The sequence below is a fragment of the Myotis lucifugus genome, unplaced genomic scaffold, assembly GCF_000147115.1.
Source record: "Myotis lucifugus unplaced genomic scaffold, Myoluc2.0 scaffold_263, whole genome shotgun sequence".
Classification (NCBI taxonomy): domain Eukaryota; kingdom Metazoa; phylum Chordata; class Mammalia; order Chiroptera; family Vespertilionidae; genus Myotis; species Myotis lucifugus.
The window spans coordinates 230023-254943 of record NW_005871311.1 but is presented as its reverse complement, the minus strand read 5'-3'; the positions used below and the strand labels follow the sequence as shown (position 1 = coordinate 254943).

The 24921-nt window shown below is 38.4% G+C and overlaps 1 protein-coding gene across 14 annotated transcripts in view; it reads left to right on the top strand.

Annotated features, from left to right (window-relative positions):
- CNOT1 (CCR4-NOT transcription complex subunit 1) overlaps positions 1 to 24921 on the top strand; it is a 72235-nt gene that overhangs the window by 8256 nt on the left and 39058 nt on the right. For 12 of the 14 annotated variants that reach the window (XR_002831763.1, XR_001350319.2, XM_023762862.1 and 9 more), the window contains exons 2-16: positions 5849 to 6123; positions 11772 to 11879; positions 12450 to 12548; positions 12917 to 12985; positions 13070 to 13124; positions 13819 to 14022; positions 14896 to 15064; positions 16941 to 17067; positions 17223 to 17333; positions 18862 to 19032; positions 20143 to 20270; positions 21041 to 21281; positions 21411 to 21530; positions 22541 to 22663; positions 22863 to 23014. Coding sequence is in view for 12 of the 14 variants with exons in the window: in XM_023762862.1 (XP_023618630.1) it covers positions 6022 to 6123; positions 11772 to 11879; positions 12450 to 12548; positions 12917 to 12985; positions 13070 to 13124; positions 13819 to 14022; positions 14896 to 15064; positions 16941 to 17067; positions 17223 to 17333; positions 18862 to 19032; positions 20143 to 20270; positions 21041 to 21281; positions 21411 to 21530; positions 22541 to 22663; positions 22863 to 23014 (1979 nt within the window). In the remaining 2 variants the exon portion in view is untranslated. Of the gene's footprint in view, positions 1 to 5848; positions 6124 to 11771; positions 11880 to 12449; positions 12549 to 12916; positions 12986 to 13069; positions 13125 to 13818; positions 14023 to 14895; positions 15065 to 16940; positions 17068 to 17222; positions 17334 to 18861; positions 19033 to 20142; positions 20271 to 21040; positions 21282 to 21410; positions 21531 to 22540; positions 22664 to 22862; positions 23015 to 24921 lie in introns of those variants that run through there. The other 2 variants (XM_023762860.1, XM_023762861.1) reach the window with 2 other exon arrangements.

The window sequence follows — 24921 nt, the reverse complement described above, 5'->3', positions numbered from 1 at the left end:
ATATAGATAGCGTATAGAGTTCTTTATTCTTTTTTTTTTTTTTTTAATATATATTTTATTGACTTTTTACAGAGAGGAAGGAGAGGGATAGAGAGCCAGAAACATCGATGAGAGAGAAACATCGATCAGCTGCCTCCTGCACACCTCCTACTGTGGATGTGCCCGCAACCCAGGTACATGCCCTTGACCGGAATCGAACCTGGGACCCTTCAGTCTGCAGGCCGACGCTCTATCCACTGAGCCCAACCGGTCCCGGCTAGAGTTCTTTATTCTATGTTTGGGTTTAAGTGACTAATTCTTTTTTTTTTTTTTAATTTAAAGTATTACATATGTCTCCTTTTATCCCTGATTGACCCCCCTGCCCCTCCTACCTCCCTAAGTGACTACTTCTTAATGTGTTATTGCCTACCCTATTTCTACCCTTGCTCTCCCCTACAGTTTATTCACAGTTCACCGTCTAGAGTGATTTTAAAAGCAATATCATGCCATCCTGTTCAATATCATCCATTGATTCTCCATTTGTCTTTAGTAAAAGCCAAACAGAGTCCTTTCATCACCTACAGGATATAGTCCTGCCCTGTACCTCCTCAGGCATTCTTTATTTCCCACAACTGAATACCCCCCCCCCCCCCCCCACACACACTAAGTTTACTTTGGCTACAATTTGGCCTGCTTGCTTTTCCTTGTACATGCCATGAGGAAGACTTAGTAGTGACTGACCACCAATCCCTCTGCGTGGAACATTCTTTTTTTCTTTTATATATTTTTATTGATTTCAGAGAGGAAGGGAGAGGGAGACAGAAACATCAGTGATGAGAGAGAATCATTGATCAGCTGCCTCCTGCATGCCCCCTACTGGGGATCAAGCTCACAACCCCAGCATGTGCCCTTGACCGGAATCGAACCCGGGACCTTTCAGGGTGCAGGTCAACGCTCTATCCACTGAACCAAACCAGCTAGGGCCTGGAACGTTCTTTTCTCAGATGTGTGTATGGCTATACCGTCAGTTCCTTCAAATCTGCTCAAATACTATACTTTCCAATAAGGCTCGCTCTGACCACCCTACTTAAATTGCAGCACCCCCCTCTTCCCACCCCCACACACATTTGGTTCACCTTTACCTTATAGTTTTTCTTTTTTCATATTAGCATCTCCTAAAATGCTTCATAATTTCATATGATTACTATTTTTCCCTTACAGTGGGAATGCAGGGATGTATGTACCTCAGATATTTGACACATAGCCAGCACTCAATAAATATTTGATTGAATTAATAGTAATGCTTAAACTTGCTCTGAGAAGTGGTAGCCACTTCACATAAGCCATATACTCTTTTTTAAAAAAAATATATTTTATTGATTTTTTTACAGAGAGGAAGGGAGAGGGATAGAAAGTTAGAAACATCCATGAGAGAAACATCGATCAGCTGCCTCCTGCACACTCCCTATTGGGGATGTGCCCGCAACCAAGGTACATGCCCTTGACCGGAATCGAACCTGGGACCCTTGAGTCCACAGGCTGACGCTCTATCCACTGAGCCAAACCGGTTAGGGCAAGCCATATACTCTTACCGTTTGGTAGACTTAAGTTGTGCTTGGCTTTGTGTTAAGTTTGTGGAAAACCAAATTTGGAATCCACCCTACAGAAAGTAGATGCAAAAGCCATTTTTCTCAAAAAGGGTACTGTTGATGTTTGGGCAGGGTAGTTTTTTGTTGGTGCTGCTGTCCTTTCTTGTAAGATGTTTATTATTATTATTATTATTATTATTTTAATATATTTTATTGATTTTTTTACAGAGAGGAAGGGAGAGGGATAGAGAGTTCGAAACATCAATGAGAGAGAAACACTGATCAGCTGCCTCCTGCACACACCCCCCCCCCCCCAATGGGGATGTGCCCGCAACCAAGGTACATGCCCTTAACTGGAATCGAACCTGGGACCCTTGAGTCTGCAGGTTGATGCTCTATCCACTGAGCCAAACTGGTCAGGGCGTAAAATGTTTATTATTGTTTCTCTAATTCTCAGATGCCAGTGTCAGTCTTTTGTAACTTAATCTTGGAATGACTTTCTGTTGTCTTCTTTCAAAGTCATATGTATTAAGGGTCCTGCCCACACTTAAGGGAAGGGGATTGTAATTATATAAGGGTGTAAGTATTAGGCAGAGATCATTGGGTTTATTTTATTTTATTTATTACAATTTTTTTTTTATTGATTTCAGAGAGGAAGGGAGAGGGAGAGAGAGATAGAAACATCAGTGATGAGAGAGAACAATAATTGGCTACCTCCTGCACGCCCCTGCTGGGGACTGAGCCTGCACCCTGGGCATGTGCCCTTGACCAGAGTCAAACCTGGGACCCTTCAGTCCGCAGGCCAAGCTCTATCTACTGAGCCAAACCCGGCTAGGGCAGGTCAGTGGTTCTTAAACATTAAAATGCACTAAGTCCGTCTGGTGTGGCTCATTGGTTGAGGGTCGACCTAAGAACCAGGAGGTCGTTCGTGGTTTGATTCCTGGTCAGGGCACATGCCCGGGTTGCTGCCTTAATCCCAAGTGTGTGTGTGTGTGTGTGTGTGTGTGTGTGTGTGTGTGTGTGGTGGGGGGCATGCAGGAGGCAGCCCATTGATGATTCTCATCATTAATGTTTCTAACTCCCTCTCCATTCTTCTCTGAAATCAATAAAAATATTTTTTGAAAAAACATGTAAAATGCACTAAGAATCACCTGCAGAGTGTATTCAAAATACCATGTCCTGTACTTCCCACCAGGATTTTGATTCTTTTGATATAGGGCGGTGCTTAGAAATCAGCATTTTAGCCGAAACCGGTTTGGCTCAGTGGATAGAGCGTCGGCCTGTGGACTGAAGGGTCCCAGGTTCGATTCCGGTCAAGGGCATGTACCTGGGTTGCGGGCACATCCCCAGTAGGAGATGTGCAGGAGGCGGCTGATCGATGTTTCTCTCTCATCGATGTTTCTAACTCTCTATCTCTCTCCCTTCCTCTCTGTAAAAAATCAATAAAATATATTTAAAAAAAAAAAGAAATCAGCATTTTAAAAATTAATATTATTTTTAATCCTTACCCAAGGATATTTTTCCATTGGTTTTTATATTTATTTATTTGGTTTTAAGAAAAATGGGAGGTAGTCCTCACATGTGGCCCACTCCGGTTTGTTTGTTTGTTTGTTTATTTATTTATTTCAGAGAGGAAGGGAGAGGGAGAAAGAGGTAGAAATATCAGTGATGAGAGAATCATTGATCAGCTGCCCCCTACACTCCTCCCACTGGGGATGGAGCCCACAACACGGGCATGTGCTCTGACTGGGAATTAAACTGTGACCTCCAGGTTCCTAGGTCAATGCTCAACCACTGAGCCATGGCAGCTGGGCCCATTGATTTTTAGAGAGAGTAGAAGAGAGAGGGACAGAAATATCGATGTGAGAGAAACTCATCCATTGGTTGCCTCCTGCACATGCCCCGGCCAGGGAAGAGCCTGCAATGGAGGTACGTACTTTTGACTGGAATCGAACCTGGGACCCTTAGCCCGAAAGCTGACATTTTTCTATCCACCGAGCCAAACCGGATAGGGTGGGGAATCAGCATTTTAAATAGGTCTTCTCTCCTCCCCATTTTTTAAAAAAAATTTTTTTTACAAACTCTTGTGTCAAGGGCTGCCTTTTAAGAGATTGCAGCGAGGCAGCCTGCTCTGCTATCTATGAAACCCCGACCCAGAAGCATGTCGTCTGAGTCTTTTTTTTTTTAATTATCCTTTTATTTATTTTTATAATTTATATTTTTAAATTTTTATTTATTAAAAACAATATTTTTATTGATTTCAGAGAGGAAAGGAAAGAGAAACATCAATGATGAGAGAATCATTGATCGGCTGCCTCTTGCATGCCCCCTACTGGGGATCGAGCCCGCAACCTGGCATGTGCCCTTGACCAGAATCGAATCTGGTTCATAGGTGGATGTTCAACCACTGAGCCACATCAGCTGGCCTCTTTCCCCATTCTTATACACAGTTGTCTTAGTTGCATAGCATTATAATAAATTCTGTATTCTATTAGGCACTTGAGGTGAGTGTTTCCTTTTGTGTGTGTGTGTGTTTTATAGCATTTAATGTATATAGTTAGGTTGGTATGTTGGAACTGATAAGAGGGCTACCTTTAGCAGATGATGTTTATATGGTACACTGGAGTAAACTGGTAGAGGATGATTTGGGGCATTTTATATAATCCTGATAAAATGAAGGATGATAGTGGTAAAATTTTCCAATTAAAATACTTTCAGCCCTAGCCAGTTTTGCTCAGTGGATAGCGCATTGGCCTTCGGATCGAAGGGTCCTGAGTTCAATTCTAGTCAAGGGCACGTACCTTGGTTACAGGCTCCTCCCCGACACTAGTCGGGGCACGTGCAGGAGGCAATCAATTGATGTATTTCTCTCACATGGATATTTTTCTCTGTCTTTCCCTCTCTCTGAAAATCAATGGGAAAATATCCTCGGGTGGGGATTAAAAGAAAATTTTTTTTTCAAAGTTTAATGAACTTGAGCTACATTCTGTAATTAGGTTTATGTTGATTTTATGCTTTGAAGGGCTAAATACTTTTTTTAAAAAAAATGCTCACCTGAGGAGTGAGGATATTTTTTCTGTTGATTTTTAGAGTGGAAGCAGGGAGGGGAGGGGAGGGGGTACAGAGGGAACAGAGGGGGCAGAGAGAGAGCGAGAGAGACAGACACATCATCAATTAGTTGCCTCCTGCTTGGGCACCAACCAGGCTAGGGATTGAACCTGCAACTGAGGTACATGCCCTTGACCGGGAATCAAACCCAAGCCCCTTAGGTCCAAGGGACAGTGCTGTAACCACTGAGCCAAAAAACTGGCCAGGGATACATTCATTTTTTAAAGAATTGATTTGAAAGAGAGGCGCAAGGGTGATACATACACATGTGAGACACAAAGAGAGACACACATCAACTTCTTTATCACCTAACCACCTATTGATGCATTCATTGGTTGATTCTTTTATTGTTAATCCTCAGTGGAGGATATTTTTTTAAGAGAGGTTGGAAGAGGGCGGGTGATAAAGGAAGGTGGGAGACGGACGCATGCATGCACCATGCACGCGAGAGCTCAGACAATGACTAGGGTGGGAATTGCACCTGCAACCCAGGTATGTGCCCTTGACCAGGAATCAGACCGGAGACATCTCTTGTTGTTGATAGCCATTCTTACAGGTGTGAGTTGATATCTCATCCTGGTTTTGATTTGCACTTCTCTGATGTTTAGTGATGTTTAGTACCTTTCATGTACCTGTTTGCCATTGGATGTCTTTTTTGGAAAAATGTCTGTTTAGTTTCTTCACCCATATTTAATCTGAGTTTGCTTTTTTAATTGCATTGTGTGAGTTCTTTATAAATTTTGGATTAACCCCTTATCTGAAGCATGGTTTGCAAATGCTCCAATTCCATAGGCTGACTTTCCATTTTCATTGTTTCTTTCATTGTGTAGAACCCTCTACATTTGATCTAGTCTCGTTGATTTTTTTTCTTTTGTTGTGCTTTTGGTGTTTTATCCAAAAAATTATGTCCAAGAGCTTCTTCCCTATGTTTTCTTGTAGCAGTTTTTGGGGGGAGGGGGCGAGGGTCAAGGTGTATTTTCTTTTTATACTGGCCCCACCTGACTTTAAAACTTGGATTTTAAAATCAGTAGTGGTTGAGGCATCTTAATTCACTTTTTTCTTTCTTAGTATTACAGGTACTAAGATGGAGAGGTGAAGGTTATTTAACCATTTTTTCCCCTAATAAAAATATAATTAAATATGATTTAAAAATTGAATTTTTTTTTAAACAGGTGCCATGTTTCAGAACAGAGTAAGACCCCTGGTAAAGAAGAACTGACGACACTGTACGACACCAGATATAGGCTAATTATAAGGAAAGCATTAACCTGCCTCTGAGGTGACTAAAGGGGAATAATGGTGATTTTGCGCCGGGCTCGGCCGCCTGCTTCCGCCCCAACCAGCAATGAATCTTGACTCGCTCTCGCTGGCCTTGTCTCAAATCAGCTACCTGGTGGACAATTTAACCAAGAAAAACTACCGCGCCAGCCAGCAGGAAATACAGCATGTAAGTAAACACAAGTACCATTAAAGGAATGATTACACAGTAGAAAGAAAATGGGGAATTTATGTGGGTATGTTGCATGAGAAATATCTAACTTTTGCCCCTTATTTCAGGTGACTTCAGCTTAATACATAATTTTATCCCATTTTTTTATGGAATTCACAGTTTTATTTTTGGTAAAAATTATTACATATCTAATTTGTGTTGATCTATTCCCCTTTTTTTTTACATTTAAAAACGAGATATACCTCACTAACTATGAAACTCAACCTTTTTAAAATATAAAATTTAGTATTTTCTAGTAGATTCACATAATTGTTCAACCATCACCATCTAACTCCAGACTGTTTTCATCATCCTAAAAAGAAACACCTCAATCCATTAGCAGTTGGCTCTTCTTTTCCCCTTCACTCCAGCCCCTGGCAGCCACTTATCTACTTTCTACTTCTGTGGATTTGGACATTTTATATAAATGGAATCATTCCAAATGTGGACTTCTGTGTCTCTTCTTTCACTTTGCTTCCTTTCAAGGGTCATCATCTTGGAGCCTGACTCAGTCAGTGCCTCGTTCCTTTTAGTCCATTTTGTGGGTATTCCATGTTTTATTGATCCATTAGTTTTTTAGTATTTTTCATTTCTTTTATTTATTTATTTTTTATTAGTTAAGGTATTACAAATGTGTCCTCATCCCCCCCCCATTAACCCCTACACACATACCCCCCCCCCCGCATGCACACTCATGCTCCCATCCCCCTAGTATTTTTCATTTCTTCTCTTGTGGATTGAATATCAATTGTTCGGGGATTATCTTTTCTGTAAGATTTTTGCCTTATGTTTACTAAACACTGCAAGTTTGTGTTCATTTTCTTGTCATCTTATCTTTGAACCAGTGTTACACCTTTTTGAGGACTTTCCTCTTAAAAACAAAACAGTTCTATAATTACTTTGAGAGTATGGAATACTATATGTCTGAACTCTTTCTGTTTATTTGAAATGTTGTTCTTTACCTGTCTTGTTTTTCTTTGTTTTAGTTTCTTCAAATAGGTTCCATGTTGAGTGTTTGTTTTTGCTCATCTTTAAACCAGCTCAGTTATCTATAATAATAAAAGCATAATATGCCAATTAGACTGGACAGCCGAATGACCTTCTGGACGTCCTTCTGGACAAAGCTGGGGCTGCGAGGGCCTCTAGTTTACATGTATATATGTGTATATATATATGCACACACACACACACATAACACACAGTCTTGAGGATACTTAAATGTGGGGAAGTGTGTTGGGTTAGTCTGAATTTCTGTTTTCATATTTGGTAATAGGTGCCTCTTATTCTTTTTCTTCAGCATTCTCCTTTGACTAGCTGGTTTGCTCACAGACATTAAAAGAGGCAGCTTAAACCTGGTGGTTCCCTCAGCTCTGTCTCCTGTGCCATTCTGCAATTTCTGTATGTTGATCTGTGTCTCTAAATGGACAATCTGTTTTTCAAGGTTCATTTGTGCTCCAGAGTCATCTTTTGAACAAAGCATAATTATGTCTCTAAACATTTTTATTTCTGGATTTATTAGCCCCAAGTGGAAGTCTGCATTTGGTCTGTCATTAGAGGTGGTAAAAATGAGCTATCTGTCATACCTCATCTGGACCACTTCTTAAAATAGAATGTTTTGTTGAAAATGGAATTTTTTAAAAATTTGAGAAATTAGAATAGAGAGAAGTACAAGTTGGACATTTTTGTCCTTAAATTAATGTTTTATGTGTTAGAAGTAACCCTTTATATTTGCTGCCAAAATTTGTTTTCATGTTCTTTTCAATATATTACACTGTTTTGAATAGATGCACTGTTTTTTGTAAAATAGCCCAAAGTATTCATCCATGTAATACAATGAAAACCTGGAATGAATATTTTAAAGAGTTCTAATATATTTAACAAGCTTAACAACTAGGAAAATGTTTCATTATTTGTATGGAGCACATATATATATTTAGACATAGTCTATTCCAATTTCTATAACTGTAATCATTGTAATGTATGTAGGAAGTTAATGTCTTCAATTTAAACTTTAGCAATCTAGTACTGTATAATTATATAGATTCTTGGACATTTTTGGCACCTTTGACATCATTTGTTAGGCTAGATTTTGTATTTTTCTTGAGCTTATGTGAAAATGCCCATATATGTGTTCCTGTTGTTGTTTTTTTAAATCTGTCTTTAGGAGCTGAGGTTAAAGGCATGATTTCTCAGATAATCTTGGCTTTATCAATATACCACCCAGATAAGGATTTAGAAAAATATTAAGAGAGCTAGGGATTAGTAGAAATTTCTTTATAATGAGCTAAAATGTGTGGGTTAAAAATTTAATATTTCATACAAATACCCTTCACATAATTGTCTTTAATCTTCCCTCATGTGTATTCTCTAGGCCAAATAGTGCCCCAGCTTCCCAACCATTCCATATGATTTTCTGACTAGATGCACTAGTTGTTATTGTCCCTCTTATAATATGTGATTCCTAGGTGAGAATGTGTTACTCTTACCACAGATCAGATCACTACAGAAGTACTGTAGAATGCTTTTGATATAGTTACTTTATTTTTAATATAGCCTAAAGATTTACTAATAGACTGTAAGGTAGTTACTTACCTAAAACTTGGAATTATTTCATTGCTTTCCCCTGCCCAATGGGTGGAATGGGGTAATTTTAAGCAAAAATGTCTAGGGCTTAATCATATGGGATCAATAAAATCTTATTTCAGCATATTTGCAATCCAAGATCTTGTTTTTATAATACCACTTTGGTTGTAGAAGAAAAAACAGTTGCTCATAGTGAAGGACAGACTGCATGATATCACAGAAGGAATATTGCATTTCCCTAGTAGCCATAAAGCACACCCTGTGATCCCTACCATCAGCCAGCAGGATATGTGTGGCATTTCTCTTTAGTCATTGCAACCTTGACTTAAAAAACAAAACAAAACACCCACTTAATGTATAATAACCTGGTATTGTCTATATATGTTAGGGTTGTGGTGAAGATTGAGGGGCTGTAAAAGCTATTGTGAAATTATAAAATATTATCAAAATAAATGTAAGGATAAAGGGATATTTGTGAAATTTTGCTGATCCTAGTTAAAACGAAAACTTCAATGATGATTTTTTATTATTGGCAGACTAATGGAATGTTTCTTCCATTGTTTTGATTGGTATAACAGTACCAGAGAAGTCAGTATGCTCGTTAACCATGATTGGTCCCCTGATTCCCTTTGGCGTTCTTCTCAAATGCTGTTCCTTTAGCTCTTCTGTGGTTATCACCTCAGTATTATAAATCTCAGCTTACAAGTTACGTCTTTAGGGAAGGTTTCTTCTGAGGTACTGCCCCTCTCCCATCAAGATCACATATCCCCGTTTTATTTTCTCCCTACGACAGTTAATATTATCAGAAATTCTTTGCCTGTGCTTTTCTTTCCCCTCGAAAATGTACTTTATGAGAGCTATGGAACCAGTTGATCTCCTCTACTGCTGTATTTGCTTGTATCTTGGGTGGTGTCTGGCTTGTACTCAAATATTTGTTAAACCAGATATTTTTGCTCTTTTGAGGGTAAGGTCTGTTTGGTTGGAGCATAGGTTAATTTTTAAAATTTGAATTGGCTCTTTAAGATAATGTCTTTAGCATTCCAGGAGATAGGAAAAATCTCTGCCTTTATAGAATTTAAGCAATGGTAAGAACCCACAAAACCAACATTGGGAATTGGTTCACAATAATCTTTAGAATTGCAGAGGTTCTTATTTATTTATTTTTTAAAAATAAATATTTGATTGATTTTTTACAGAGAGGAAGGGAGAGGGATAGAGAGTTAGAAACATCGATGAGAGAGAAACATTGATCAGCTGCCTCCTGAACACCCCCTACTGGGGATGTGCCCGCAACCAAGGTACATGCCCCTGACCAGAATCGAACCTGGGACCCTTCAGTCCGCAGGCTGACCCTCTATCCACTGAGCCAAACTGGTTAGGGTCAGAGGTTCTTATTATCTGATTACGTGGATTTAACTTTAAGATATCTGTGGGGAAATGTAGAAATTGGTTTTACACAACTCCTACATTTTTCTGGATTGGGAAAATTGAAACTAAAATAAGTTAACTTTGCCAGCTGTCACATAATGACCATGATACAGTGGAAAAAGCATAGGCTTTGGAATTGGACTGTGAATTCAGATTCCCCAATTCACAGACAATTGAATTTTAGGCTCATGGAGTCTGGTATAGGTGTCCACTTCTTCATCTATAAAATGGGAGTCGTTGCCCTAGTTGGTTTGGCTCAGTGGATAGAGTGTCGGCCTATGGACTGAAGGGTCCCAGGTTGGATTCTGGTCAAGGATACATGCCTGGGTTGTGGGCTCGATCCCCAGTAGGGGGTGCAGGAAGTAGTCGACCAATGATTCTCTCTCATCATTGATGTTTCTCCCTCTTTCTTCCTCTCTGAAATCAATAAAAAATAATTAAAAAATATGTATGTATGTATGTATATATTAAAAAGAAGTCATTTTTGGCAGGGTTGTTGAAGATTGGGGCTCAGTACCAATTTAGCCCAAAATAGGTATTTAAATAGTTATATTGTAGCATTTAATAAATGATTACTCTGCACATACAGTGTGCTTAGCTCTTTTCTAGCCTAGATGTTAATAAGCAGACAAACTGCACAAACTCCCTGTTTTTATGCAATTTAAAAGTCTAAAGTGAGGGTCATAGAAAAAATCAGGTGGTGGTAAGTACTATGGAGAAGGGTGAAGCAGGTTAAGGGGTTGTCTTGATATTTTAGGGAGGGTAATTACGAAAAGCCTCACTGAAGAGGAGAGCAGAAACCAAAGGAAGTTAGAGAACAAATCCTGAAGCTATTTGGAGCTTTGCAGTTAGAGGGAAGAGCAAGTACAAACGTTGGTAAATTTGAGGAACAGCAAGAAACTAATGGAGCACAGGAGCAGCATCTAAAGTACTAAAATCAGACCAGTTCCTTAGGCCCTTGCCTTGTAGGCTATTGTAAAGAGGCACAGTTGTGTTAGATTTCAGGTTACATTTTTAAGGTAAAAGTAATGCATAGAAAAAGTGATGCTCTTGTGAGTCCAGTTTGTTAAAAAATTTTGCCTTAACAACCTTAAAAGTATTCTTACTACATGTCATTTATATTACTTGATTTTTTTCAGAGTAGATGTTGACCAAAGCAATTATATGGGCTATTTATTGGTAGTTTTTCTTCTGTACTTCCTGCCAGTGACTGTAAGGAACATTTTAGAAATGTTTAATTTTAAAATATTGGTAACACCATCTCAGTAATTCCTATAACTCTTACTCCAAAATGAACCATTAATGCAGTGGTTCTCAACCTTCCTAATGCCGCGACCCTTTATACAGTTCCTCATGTTGTGGTGACCCCCAACCATAAAATTATTTTCGTTGCTACTTCGTAACTAATTTTGCTACTGTTATGAATTGTAATGTAAATATCTGATATGCAGGATGTATTTAGGCGATCCCCAAAGGGGTCGCGACCCACAGGTTGAGAACCGCTGCATTAATGTAACTTGGGATTTTCTCCTAAAGCTTGTTGTTGTTTTTTTAAATCTCTCAATGTTGAGTACAAACTTTTTTGGTCATTTTAGATTGTGAATCGGCACGGTCCTGAGGCAGACAGGCATTTATTACGCTGCCTATTTTCGCATGTGGATTTCAGTGGCGATGGTAAAAGCAGTGGCAAAGATTTTCATCAGGTATTTGGGACTTAACAAGTTTGTTGACTTAGATTGAATGAATTGCATTTTGAGCATAGTGTATGTAGAAAATCATACAAAGAGCGTCCAGAAGTAATCTTAGCTGAATGGCTAAAAGTTATTGGGACTTCCCCCCTTTTTGGCCTCCCTTCTCCTGCCTGGTTGCAGACCCTTACAGCACCTAGTTCAGGCTTAGCGAGCTGGAGATCAGATCTGCCTGAAGAACAGCAGGAATGTGGGGAAGTCTTGCTTGACAAGTAAATGAGGCAGAGGGGAGATCTCTTGTTTTAGATTGAATTTCTTTGGCTTTATTTTCAATCTGGTAACAGTTTGTCAGAACTGTCCTTATAATTATCCTGTCAGTGTACTCTATTCTGTAGAGATTTTGATTTGGTTTAACACTTGTTGCTAATATACTTTAAGTAGTTTAAAGGGATTTCTAAGAGCAGCTTTTGATAATGTAGAAATTGTGCATAATACTGGATTATACTTTAATGTTTTGAGTACCTCTGCTTCTATTTGCAATGTAACTGTTAATGCTGATGAAAATGTATTTTTTTATTTTTAAAGACTCAGTTTCTGATTCAGGAGTGTGCTTCGCTGATTACAAAGCCAAATTTTATCTCTACGTTGTCCTATGCCATTGATAATCCATTGCACTATCAGAAGGTTGGTATTGTTTTTGTCTTTAGTAGTTCTAAGAATGTGATCTCTTAGTAGGCTTCTAAAAATGCCATAAACCATGTTCTCATAATGTCATACTTTAATTTAAAAATTTTAAGTAGTTACGTTGGGGTTTTTGTAGCTTTCTAACAAAGTCAAGATAGTTTGATAGTAAATAGAAAATCTTACTAAAACCAGATCATACGAAGGCTTAAGCTCGTCATTCCAAAGTTCTGGGACATGGTGTATTGTTTCTAGCAGCACTACAGAATTATGTGACTCCATGTAGTTCTATAATTGGGTGAATATGTGCTTTCATAAACTTTTTGAAAATTGTAGGTTCTTGTTTTAAAATAAAGTTTGGTTTGTTTCAGAGTTTAAAGCCTGCACCCCACTTATTTGCCCAGCTAAGTAAAGTTCTCAAGTTAAGCAAAGTACAAGAGGTAAGTGTTTTAAGAAAAGAGATGTAGGCAAAATTAAATTTAAAACAGCTATTTGACTGATTAATCTAACCCTTACTATTTCAGGTAATTTTTGGCCTTGCCCTCTTGAATTCTTCCAGCTCAGATCTCAGAGGTTTTGGTAAGTTCTCTTTTCCCTAAGGAGCCTAGATTCTTTAAAGTCCATGAGTTTTTTGAATCTTAAGGTTGCATAGTTGTAGATTTAGAGGATAAGGATAATGTAAGAATTTTTTTGGTCTTGTGTATGTATGTATGCATGTATGGCAAAAACACATAAAATTTACCTTTCATAACCACTTTTAAGTGTGTAGTTTAGTAGTGTTAACTATGGTTATGCTGTGGTGTAACAGATGTTGGGAATTTCTTCATTTTGCAAAACTGAAACATTATACTCCATGAGACAACTCTTCATTTTCCCCTCCCCCTGTCTCTGGCAGTTGGTCTCTTATTTTAATACCTACCCTATTATATCTATGAAAACATTAGAGGGTGAAGGATGAGTTAGTGCAGGGGTCCTCAAACTTTTTAAACAGGGGGCCAGTTCACTGTCCCTCAGACCGTTGGAGGGCCGGACTATAGTTTAAAAAAAAACTATGAACAAATTCCTATGCACACTGCACATATCTTATTTTGAAGTAAAAAAACAAAACGGGGACAAATACAATATTTGTATTTGCATGTGGCCCGCGGGCCGTAGTTTGAGGACCCCTGAGTTAGTGAATGATAATGATGTCATCTATATTTTGATGGTATGTGATCTTTTTCCTGTTACGGTGCAAAAATAACTTGTGGGTTTTTGTTTACCTGACTTCTAGCTGCCCAGTTTATCAAACAGAAGCTCCCAGACCTTCTGCGTTCTTACATTGACGCAGACGTCAGTGGAAATCAAGAAGGTGGCTTCCAAGATATAGCAATAGAGGTGCTACACCTCCTCCTCTCCCATCTCCTCTTTGGGCAGAAGGGAGCCTTCGGAGTTGGACAGGAGCAGATAGACGCTTTTCTTAAGACACTGCGCAGAGGTAAAGGAGTGCCTGTAGCCTGTAAAGGTTTATTTCTTTGGATGACGAGTGTAGGATATAAGTGAAGGCTGCTTTACCTTTCTGTTCTTAAGTTGGCAATCTTTTAAGGAAGTATTGTATAACTTAAAATATGAAAGTGATAAAAGCCTCGTAGGAAAGGTATAAAATGAACCTAACTTCATCAATAATCTTGTTATATAAATACAGCCTCAGTTTTAAGAAGTGGTATATTTCCATATAGGCTTTTTTGTCCCTTGGGGAGACAGAGCCTATATCTATCGTTCTTTTTAGTTTGAAAAATTAGTCACTTTTGACATACTTTAATTCCTTGGCTACTGGCATTGTTAGGCTAAGATAGCTCCTTCTATCACCATCCTTTCTTCCTCTGATTCTTCTTTTAGAGAGAAAGTAGTCTTTTTTTAAGGCAAATCTTTGATAGTGGACCAGCCTGTATCTATTTTTCCTGTTAATTTGTTTATATAGTTTAATATTCAAGTTTTCCACTTAATTTAAATAGATTCTGATATTTGAATTATTTATTTCTGATGCCTTCCTTTTATTGGAATTGATAGCTATATCATGAAAGTTTAAAGTAATACTTAGAGTGTGAATTGGTCAGTAGATACTGGGACCATAATATACAAAATGGAAAATACACTGATTAATTGCTGTGCTATAAAAACACTCAAATTTTGGAATTGAAGCTGAAGTCATAGCTTGGGCTAGCTGGTGTGGAAAAACTGAACAGATTTTTGATTTGAATATAAGTTTGTGGAAGAGTCAGGTTTGAAGGACTAAGAGAGAGAGTGGAAGAGAATAGTTTGTTTTTTAATTAGCATAGCACTTGTAACCTTTTTCTTTTTCCTTCCTTAGATTTTCCCCAGGAACGCTGTCCCGTGGTGCTTGCACCACTTTTATACCCTGAAAAACGGGACATTCTAATGGACAGGATCCTGCCTGATTCTGGAGGGGTAGCTAAAACCATGATGGAGAGCTCTTTGGCTGATTTCATGCAAGAAGTAGGCTATGGCTTTTGTGCAAGGTTGGTAGCAAAACACTAAATTGATTACTCTTGTGTCAATCACAGTGTAATTCTTTAAAGCAAGCTCTTAAGATTACTTAATGTATTACCAACTTTCCTCTCAAGAATTTGCTTAAAGCCCTGACCGGTTTGGCTCAGCGGATGGAGCGTCGGCCTGCGGACTCAAGGGTCCCGGGTTCGATTCCGGTCAGGGGCATGTACCTTGGTTGCGGGCACATCCCCAGTGGGGGGTGTGCAGGAGGCAGCTGATCAATGTTTCTCTCTCATTGATGTTTCTAACTCTATCCCTGTCTTCCTCTCTGTAAAAAATCAATAAAATATATTTTTTTAAAAAAGAATTTGCTTAAAATTTAATCTTCCACATACTAGTGTTGGTGGCAGCAATAAATATCCTGGGGGCCAAATTTCTCTCTCTTCTCGCCTCTTCCTATCCTCCTCAAATGTAGACACCACAGGTGCCTAACCTAGTTGCCAAGAGAGGTGTGTCTCCTGAGGAAATTGTTTCTCCTCCCTGCCCCCACATGGAATTTCCTCACTGTACCTTCATCTTCCACCTTCTACCTCCTTCCTTTTCTGCCTTTTTTATACCCTGCTCTTGCACATTTTTCTCACCTGCCAGTGGCACCAAAGGAAGTGAGTAGGACTTACAACTGTAATATCATAGATTGCTAATATTTTTGTGAGAATAAGTTATTAAGGGCATTAATGTACTTTGATTTGACTTTACGTGTAATTTTTATAATGTTTTTAAAACTCATATAAACCACATTTCCACTTACGGTTGAAAGTATGTATATTTGTTGTGTGTGTATGTACCTGGCATAAAACTTCTGTTTAATTAAACTTCAAGATGCAAAGTGAAAAGTTAGGCTGTATTTTAAGGCTTTGTACATACCGTAACAATTAAACTTACCTCGAATATGAGTATTTTCTTCTTCTAATTCTTTTTTTTTTTTTTTTTTTGCTAATCCTCGCCCGAGGATATTTTTCCATTGATTTTTAGGGAGAGTAGAAGAGAGAGGGAAAGACAGAGAGAAACATCGATGTGAGAGACATCGATTGGTTGTCTCCTGAACAAGCCCCGACCAGGTAGGAGCCTACAACCAAGGTATGTGCCCTTGGTCCGCAGGCCAATGCTCTATCCACTGAGCCAAACCGGCTAGGGTGAATATCAGTATTTTATTTTATTTTATTTATTTATTTTTTTTATATATTTTATTGATTTTTTACAGAGAGGAAGGGAGAGGGATAGAGAGCTAGAAACATCGATGAGAGAGAAACATCAGCTGCCTCCTGCACATTCCCTACTGGGGATGTGCCCGCAACCAAGGCACATGCCCTTGACCGGAATCGAACCTGGGACCCTTGAGTCTGCAGGCCGACGCTCTATCCACTGAGCCAAACCGGCTAGGGCGAATATCAGTATTTTAAAGAGGAACTTATTCAGCCCAGCTGGAGTGGCTCAGTTATTTGTGCACCGAAGGGTTGCCTGTTCAATTACTGGTGATGCCATATACCTGGGTTGTGGGTTTGATCCCCTGTCCATGCACATACGAAAGGCAACCAATCGATGTTTTGCTCTCACATAGATGCCTGCCTCTCTCTCTCTCTCTCTCTCTCTCTCTCTCTCTCTCTCTCTCCCCCCTCTCCCCCCTCAGTCTCCCTATACCCCTCTCTTCCCCTCCTACCTCTCCCTCTCTTCCCCTCCTTTCCTCCCCCCCCCCCCCCCCATATAAAAATAATAAGAATGAAGCGTTATACTCTGCCTATATCGGTAAAGCTAGGGATTTCACTTAAGGGCTCATTTTATGTTAGCATTTTTTAGCCTTGATATTGATGGTGGTAGTGTTTTTCTGAAGTTTAATTTCTGTTTCAGTATTGAAGAATGTCGCAATATAATCATGCAGTTTGGTGTTCGGGAGGTTACAGCTGGCCAGGTAGCAAGGGTTTTGGGAATGATGGCTCGAACTCATTCAGGATTAACAGATGGAATTCCATTGCAGGTAAGTGTAGAAATCAGCTATTTTAAAACAACATGAATGAAGTGCACTCCTTCCCTTCCCTATTTATTAAATTACATTATGATTGGTTATTCTGCCAATCAGAGCTGAGCACATTAAGTAGTTGGGTTTATTTAATTCAAACTTTACTTCCACAGAGTATCTCTGCTCCTGGCAGTGGGATTTGGAGTGATGGAAAAGATAAAAGTGATGGTGCACAGGCACACACATGGAATGTAGAAGTCTTGATTGATGTTCTCAAAGAGCTGGTAAATACATGTAATCATGATTTTATATTCATGCTGTTAGTATGATGTAGCCCACTGAAAGTAAATTTTTTTTATTTTATTGATTTTTACAGAGAGTAAGGGAGAGGGATAAAGAGTTAGAAACATCGATGAGAGAGAAACATCGATCAGCTGCCTCCTGCACACTCCCTATTGGGGATGTGCCCGCAACCAAGGTACATGCCCTTGACCGGAATCGAACCTGGGGACCTTGAGTCTGCAGGCTGACACGCTATCCACTGAGCCAAACCGGTTAGGGCCAGAAAGTAAATTTTAATAAATAAAATGCCCAGCTGAATGAGTGCAACAATGTATTTTATAAAATTTTTAAAAAAAAGTTTTTATTGATTTTTAGAGAGAGGAAGATAGAAACATCAAGAGATAGAAACATCTATGAGAAACATTAACATTGACCAGCTGCTTCCTGCACGCCCCCCACTGGGGATCAAGGCCGCAACCCTGGCATGTGCACTGACCAGGAATCGAACCCGTGACCTCTTGGTGCATGGGATGAAATAAAATAGAAAAATAAAAAAGTTTTCATGGCTTAACAGGAGTTATTTTAGGGCAAAACTAAACGGACTGTGATGCTTTAATTGGAGATTTTAAATACAAAATGTGCATAGCCTTTTTTCTTTCAAGCATAAAATATACTTAGTACTTTGTGCAGTGTTTGGTAAATTATGTTCTATACACTCGTTTCCTTTGCTTTGTATTTCTTTAAGGAGTCTCAAGCTTTTTTTGAATTCCTTTTCATAGAACATTTTTTGAACGTAATTTTATGTCACTTTGATATAAATAATCTAGACTTTTCCTGATGCACACATTGGTAGGCTTTTAGGGGAAATCCTTAGTTAATGAAGAATGGTGTTTGTTACAATGATGTATTTATTTATTAAAATATATTTTTTATTGATTTTTTTACAGAGAAGAAGGGAGAGGGATAGAGAGTTAGAAACATCGATGAGAGAGAAACATTGATCAGCTGCCTCCTGCACACTCCCCACTGGGGATGTGCCTGCAACCAAGGCATATGCCCTTGACCGGAATCGAACCTGGGACCCTTGAGTCCGCAGGCTGATGCTCTATCCACTGAGCCAAACCGGTTATGGCACAATCTATTTATTTTTGCATCTTTGTTCCAAGGTAGTAGAATCTTGATATAAAGAAAAGACATTGAGTGAAGAGTTACTTATTTGCCATACTGGGATGGGCGTGTTCATTGGACTTAAGTAGGGGAAGAGAGTTCCATTTGTGTACTCATATGGTCAGAAGTATGTCATGAACTGCATGGTTAGAGTACCCTGCTAGTAGAGACAGTTTAGTTTAAATATTAAGAATTTACCTTTCTAATTCTCATGGGAAATGTCAGAAAGATTTAGATGATTTTGAGTTTATAATTGGAACATCTTGATTGAATTTCAGATTCAATTTGGCTTTTTGAATAAAGCATCTAATATGAAATATGTATACTTTTGTTCATTCAAATTTGAAATTTTTTTCTATTTAGAACCCGGCTTTGAATTTCAAGGAAGTAACTTATGAACTGGATCATCCTGGATTTCAAATTCGTGACAGTAAAGGACTTCATAATGTGGTTTATGGCATTCAAAGGGGTTTGGGTATGGATGTGTTCCCAGTAGACCTCATATATAGACCTTGGAAAAACGCAGAAGGCCAGGTAAATGAATGGTGATTAGCTATAGAAGGGGAACAAACTAATGACCTATTTCTTTTAATATATTGATTTTTAGAGTGAGAGGAAGGGGGTGAGAGGAGAGAGATAGAGACATTGATTTGTTCCACTTATTTATGCATTCATTGGTTGATTCTTCTATATTTACATTTTATTTATTTTATTTCAGAGAGGAAAGGAGAAAGAGAGAGATAGAAACATCAATAATGAGAGAGAATCATTGATCGGCTGCCTGCTGCATGCCCCCCCTACTGGGGATTGAGCCTGTACCCCCAACATATGCTCTGACCAGGAATCCAACCATGACCTTCTGATTTAGGTTGACACTCAATCACTGAACCACACTGGCTGGGCCATTGGTTGATTTTTGTATGTTTCTTGACCGGGGATTTTTTTTTAAAAAAATCTTTATTGTTGAAAGTATTACGTATTTCCACCCTTTCCCCCCATTGACCCCCTCTAGCCCAACCCAGGCCCTCACCGCACCGTTGTCTGTGTCCACGGGCCATGCATATATGCATACAAGGTCCTTGGTTGATTACCTTCCACCCACCCTCCCGAGATTCCACACTCTGTTCCATGCTTCCATGTCTCTGGATACACTCCATTTATCAGTTTATTTTGTTACTTAGATTCCACATATGAGTGAGATCATGTGACTGACTTATTTCACTTAACATGATACTCTGCAGCTGACCTGGGATTGAACCCTCAACCTTGGTGTACTGGGAAATGACATTTCTTATATAGTGCCATCTATCCATTGGTTAAAATATTTTTTTAACATAAGAGTTTTGCATGGATCAGAAAAGCAGAGACTCATAAATTTGAAGGAACACTATCATAGTTTAGTATTATACTGAGTTGAAGTTTAGCAATCAAAACTGTTAATGATGTATATCTCCAAGGCCATGTCATCCTACAGCTTTCATCTGTCTGAATTGTCTGTGATTTTGAAAGAGCAAATAATTTAGATTTTAAAAGGATATTGTCATTCTAATAACCTTATAATTAAGGGTAGCCTAATAAATGTTTCAGATTTTTATAGCATTCACTATTATTTATGGTGGTAAGGACTTTTTTCTCTTGTTCCAGCTCTCCTTTATTCAGCATTCCCTTATAAATCCAGAGATCTTCTGTTTTGCTGACTATCCCTGTCATACTGTTGTCATTGATATTCTGAAAGCACCACCGGAGGATGACAATCGAGAAATTGCCACTTGGTAAGTAATCATCTCACTTTTCTTGAAAGGGTTACTTCTACTTTTTTGAAAAATGAAATTAGTAGTGAGCAACTACATAGTTAAAAGGTTTCAATGTAACAGTATTTTTAATGAGCCTAGTTATCTTAAATTTTTATAGAGGGTGATAAATATACTTTTAGTTTCGTATCAGGAGATAGTTACATCTCTTGTAAGGGCTGCCATTAGTTTCTGAAACTATTAAATATTGGAAGCAGGTTCGTAAGTCTCCCTTAGTGTTTTAGATCCCTGTCTTGTCTGTAGATTTGCTTTCTATTAAGAGTAGCTCAAGAAGGCCAACCCATCAAATCTAGTATTTTCAGCAAAAGTATCTATTTTCTCTGAGTTCCAATTTTAAGTTTCTGAGGGAGAATATGCCTCTGGCCTAGTAGGTTTCTCCTGGAATTCAAATCACTTCTCTTCGGGGATGTGAGGTAAGGATGGTGAAAGTACCTTCATTACTGTTGAGAGTCACACATGGCTGTATGAAGGGAGTGTGTATGGGCTGGATTGGTCCCCAAAGGCATCTAGTTCATAATGTTTCATTGTTAATTTGGATTGCCTTTGAAATTAGTCCGATAGAATAGCAGCATATATTTTTCAGGTGAACAGCACCAATATAAATATTTTTCAAATATTAAACGATGACAACAACTTGGTTTTATCCTGATAGCTGGTATCACTTATTTGTAAAGTGAATTTTGTTTATCTAGATTTTCATTGATGGAGTATTTTACTTCCATTCTTGTTAGGAAGAGCTTGGATTTGGTTGAATCTCTACTGAGGCTCGCAGAGGTGGGACAATATGAGCAAGTCAAACAGCTCTTTAGCTTCCCTATCAAACACTGTCCAGACATGCTGGTAATGGCCTTACTACAAATCAACAGCTCCTGGCACAGCTTGCGCCATGAACTCATCTCTACTCTGATGCCAATTTTCCTTGGAAACCATCCTAACTCAGCTATTATTTTGCACTATGCATGGCATGGGCAGGTAAGACATGACCATTTCTTCATTGGATGATGTTCAGTGTGAAAAATTGTCAATCTTAGCTGGGCATTTGGAATAGTGCCTGTCAGTGTTCTTCAGGATTGCTATTTAACTCTCCTTTTCTTTTCTTAGGGACAGTCTCCCTCTATCCGCCAACTTATCATGCATGCAATGGCAGAATGGTACATGCGAGGAGAGCATTATGACCAGGCCAAATTGTCTCGAATACTTGATGTGGCCCAGGACTTGAAGGTGAGCTTGGAGGGACAGAATAACACTTTTATTTATTAATTATAAAAATTAACATTTTTTAATATAACATATGCCTTACGAAGAATTCATATGTAACTAGCTTTTAGCTAGAATGAGTTAAGATACGAATTTTGTCTTGTAAGTAGAAAGGGATTAGAAGCAGAGTGGTTGTTTTTGTTTTTTAAATATATTTTAATTGATTTCAGAGAGGAAGGGAGAGGGAGGGAGATAGAAACATCAATGATGAGAGAGAATCATTCATCGGCTGCCCCCTGCACTGGGGATTGAGTCCACAACCAGGGCATGTGCCCTGACTGGGAATTCAACCATGACAATCCTGGTTCATAATCTGATGCTCAATCGCTGTACCATGCCAGCTGGGCAGCAGAGTGGATTTAATGTGAAAATACCTAATTTAAGTGGCAAAATTAATTTATATTGGATTGAATTTTGTTTAGTCTTTCAATGATATTTGCAAATCGATTTTATTTTAAAGGAAGTCATAATTGACCTTTTCATATGTAATCTGGGAGATAAAATTTTTGGAAAAGCTGCTTGGGTTTCAACCCTTTTGCAAATTTCATTAGCATTGACAGGACCTTTTGAGAAATAGCCTGACTCTTGATGTCTTTTGATAAACTAAAGACATAGTATTAGTTGTTAATAGTTCTGCTACGGTTCAAATAAGCCCGAGTTTAGATTTTTTTAAACTGGGTTGGGGTTATTTTTCATTCTTTTTGTCTTGTTCTGCTTTAGATTTAGTTATTTGAAAAAGCATAGGGTAAAGCTTATTTTGAAGGTAAAGTCCGGTTGAAATGTTCACCTTATTTTAAGTAGGGACTAATGTTTCTATTGTGGGATTAACCTGTTTAAAACATTATGGCCAAGAAAATGTTAGCATGTTTTATTTAGACTTATTTGTGAAAATAAAAGCAGGCAACAGAAAATAGGACAGACAGATAGAAAATTACTTAATTGTTTGACTTACAGTTTCTAATATTTTTCTTTAGGCCTTGTCAATGCTGCTAAATGGTACTCCATTTGCCTTTGTTATTGACCTTGCTGCACTTGCTTCACGTCGTGAATACCTCAAACTTGACAAGTGGCTCACAGATAAAATTCGAGAGCATGGAGTAAGGATTTGTCCATTTTTACTAATTTTAAATATTGATGGCTAAAATAGCTGAAGAAAAATAATTATATAAATGGCAATTAAGTTGTTATTCTGCATTTTAGTTAGTGCTTAGTCTTTAATCTGAAATCAATTTATTTTTAATCCAAAAGCAATTAAGATCACTTTCAAATACACTGAGAGACTTTTCTCTTTCTCAGGAGCCTTTTATCCAGGCATGCATGACTTTTTTAAAGAGGCGGTGTCCTTCTATTTTGGGTGGACTTGCCCCAGAGAAAGATCAGCCCAAAAGTGCTCAACTTCCTCCGGAAACTCTGGCAACAATGTTGGCCTGTTTACAAGCTTGTGCAGGGTAAGAAGAGCATGCTTGAAAATGACCATTCAATGTTGGGATTGGATTATATGGGTAATTGTTGATTTGGGGAAGAAGGGTTGAATGATTAAAAGCAATGGCATTTCAGATAATCCAATACGTTTAAAATTTAAAGTATTGTACTACATAAAATACATACTCCATTTTTTTTTCATATATGGTGTGTAATAGGGTTCCTGTTACATTGTTTTACATGTGAATATTTGTCCCAATACCATTTGTTAAAAAAGCTAGTCTTTCCCTTTAAAAACAACAACAAAAAAACATATTTTTATTGATTTCCGAGAGGAAGGGGGAGGGGGAGAGAACCATCAGTGATGAGAGAGAATCATTGGTTGGCTGCCTCCTGCATGCCCTTTACTGGGGATCAAGCCTGGAACCCTTCAGCCTGCATGTCAACACTCTATCCACTGAGCCAAACAGGCTAGGGCTGGTCTCTCCCTTTTGAATTGTCTTAATAAGGAAAAAAAGAAAATCAGTTGGCCTGTAATGTATATGTTTATTTCTGGACTCTTATTTCTATTCCATTGATCTATATGTCTGTCCTTATGCCAGTATCACAGTTTTGATTACTATAACTTTTTAGTAATTTTTGAACTTGGGATGTATGACTCTTCCAACTTTGTTCTTTTTCAAGATTGTTTTGTCTATTTTGGGTCCCTTGTTCTTTCATATGAATTTTAGGATCAGCTTGTCAACTTTTGTAAAGAAACTGGAAAGAAGCCCATTGGTATTTTGATAATGATTGTGTCAAACAAATCTTTTGGTTATGTTAAATATGTAATCTTAATATCAAGACTTCTAATTCATGAATCTGGGATATTTATCCATTTACTTAAGTCTCTAATTTCTTTCAGTGATGTTTTGTTACTTTTATTACATAAGTCTTGCACTAGTTAAGTTTTTTATATGTCATGTCATCTGTGAATGGAGACAGTTTTATTTCTTCTTTTCTCATCTGGATGCCTTTTCTTTTTCTTTTTTTTTTCTTTCTTTTTTTAATATATTTTATTGATTTATTACAGAGAGGAAGGGAGAGAGATAGAGAGTTAGAAACATCGATGAGAGAGAAACATCGATCAGCTGCCTCCTGCACATCTCCCACTGGGGATGTGCTCACAACCCAGGTACATGCCCTTGACCGGAATCGAACCCGGTACCCCTCAGTCTGCAGGCCGACGCTCTATCCACTGAGCCAAACCGGTTTCGGCAGCCTTTTCTTTTTCTTGCCTAATTTCTCTAGCATGAACCTTCAGTCTGTTGTTGATTAGAAGTAGAAAGTAGATATCCTTGTCTTTTGATTTTAGGAGGAAAGTATCCATATTTCACCATTAAGTATGTTGTTATCATGGATGTCCTTCAGGTTGAGTTTTCCTTACTGTCTAGTTCTAGTTCTTTGGGTAGTTTATCACGAAAGCATTTTTATCTTATCCTTCTACCTGCATCAATTAAGATGATTGTGTGGTTTTTGTTTTTCATTCTATTGATGTGTAATGTTAATTAATTTTGGAATGTAACAAAAACCTTGTATTCCTGGGCTAAATATCACTTTGTCTTTCCATGGAAATCTTTAGTAAAAGATGAAAGATTTATCTTTATATATGCTTTTTATATGTTGCTGAATTCAATTTGCTCTAGTATTCGGTGAGCATTTTTATTCTAGACTAGAGGCCTGGTGCACGAAATTTATGCACTCAGGACGTCCCTTAGCCCGGCCTACGCCCTCTCACAGTCTGGGAGTCCTCAGGGGATGTCCGACTGATGACTTAGGCCCACATTCAGACATCCTTAGCACTGTTGTGGAGGCAGGAGAGGCTCCTGCCACGGCGGCTGCACTCGCTGGGCAGCTGTGAGCCCGGCTTCTGGCCTAGCGGCACTGCCCCCAT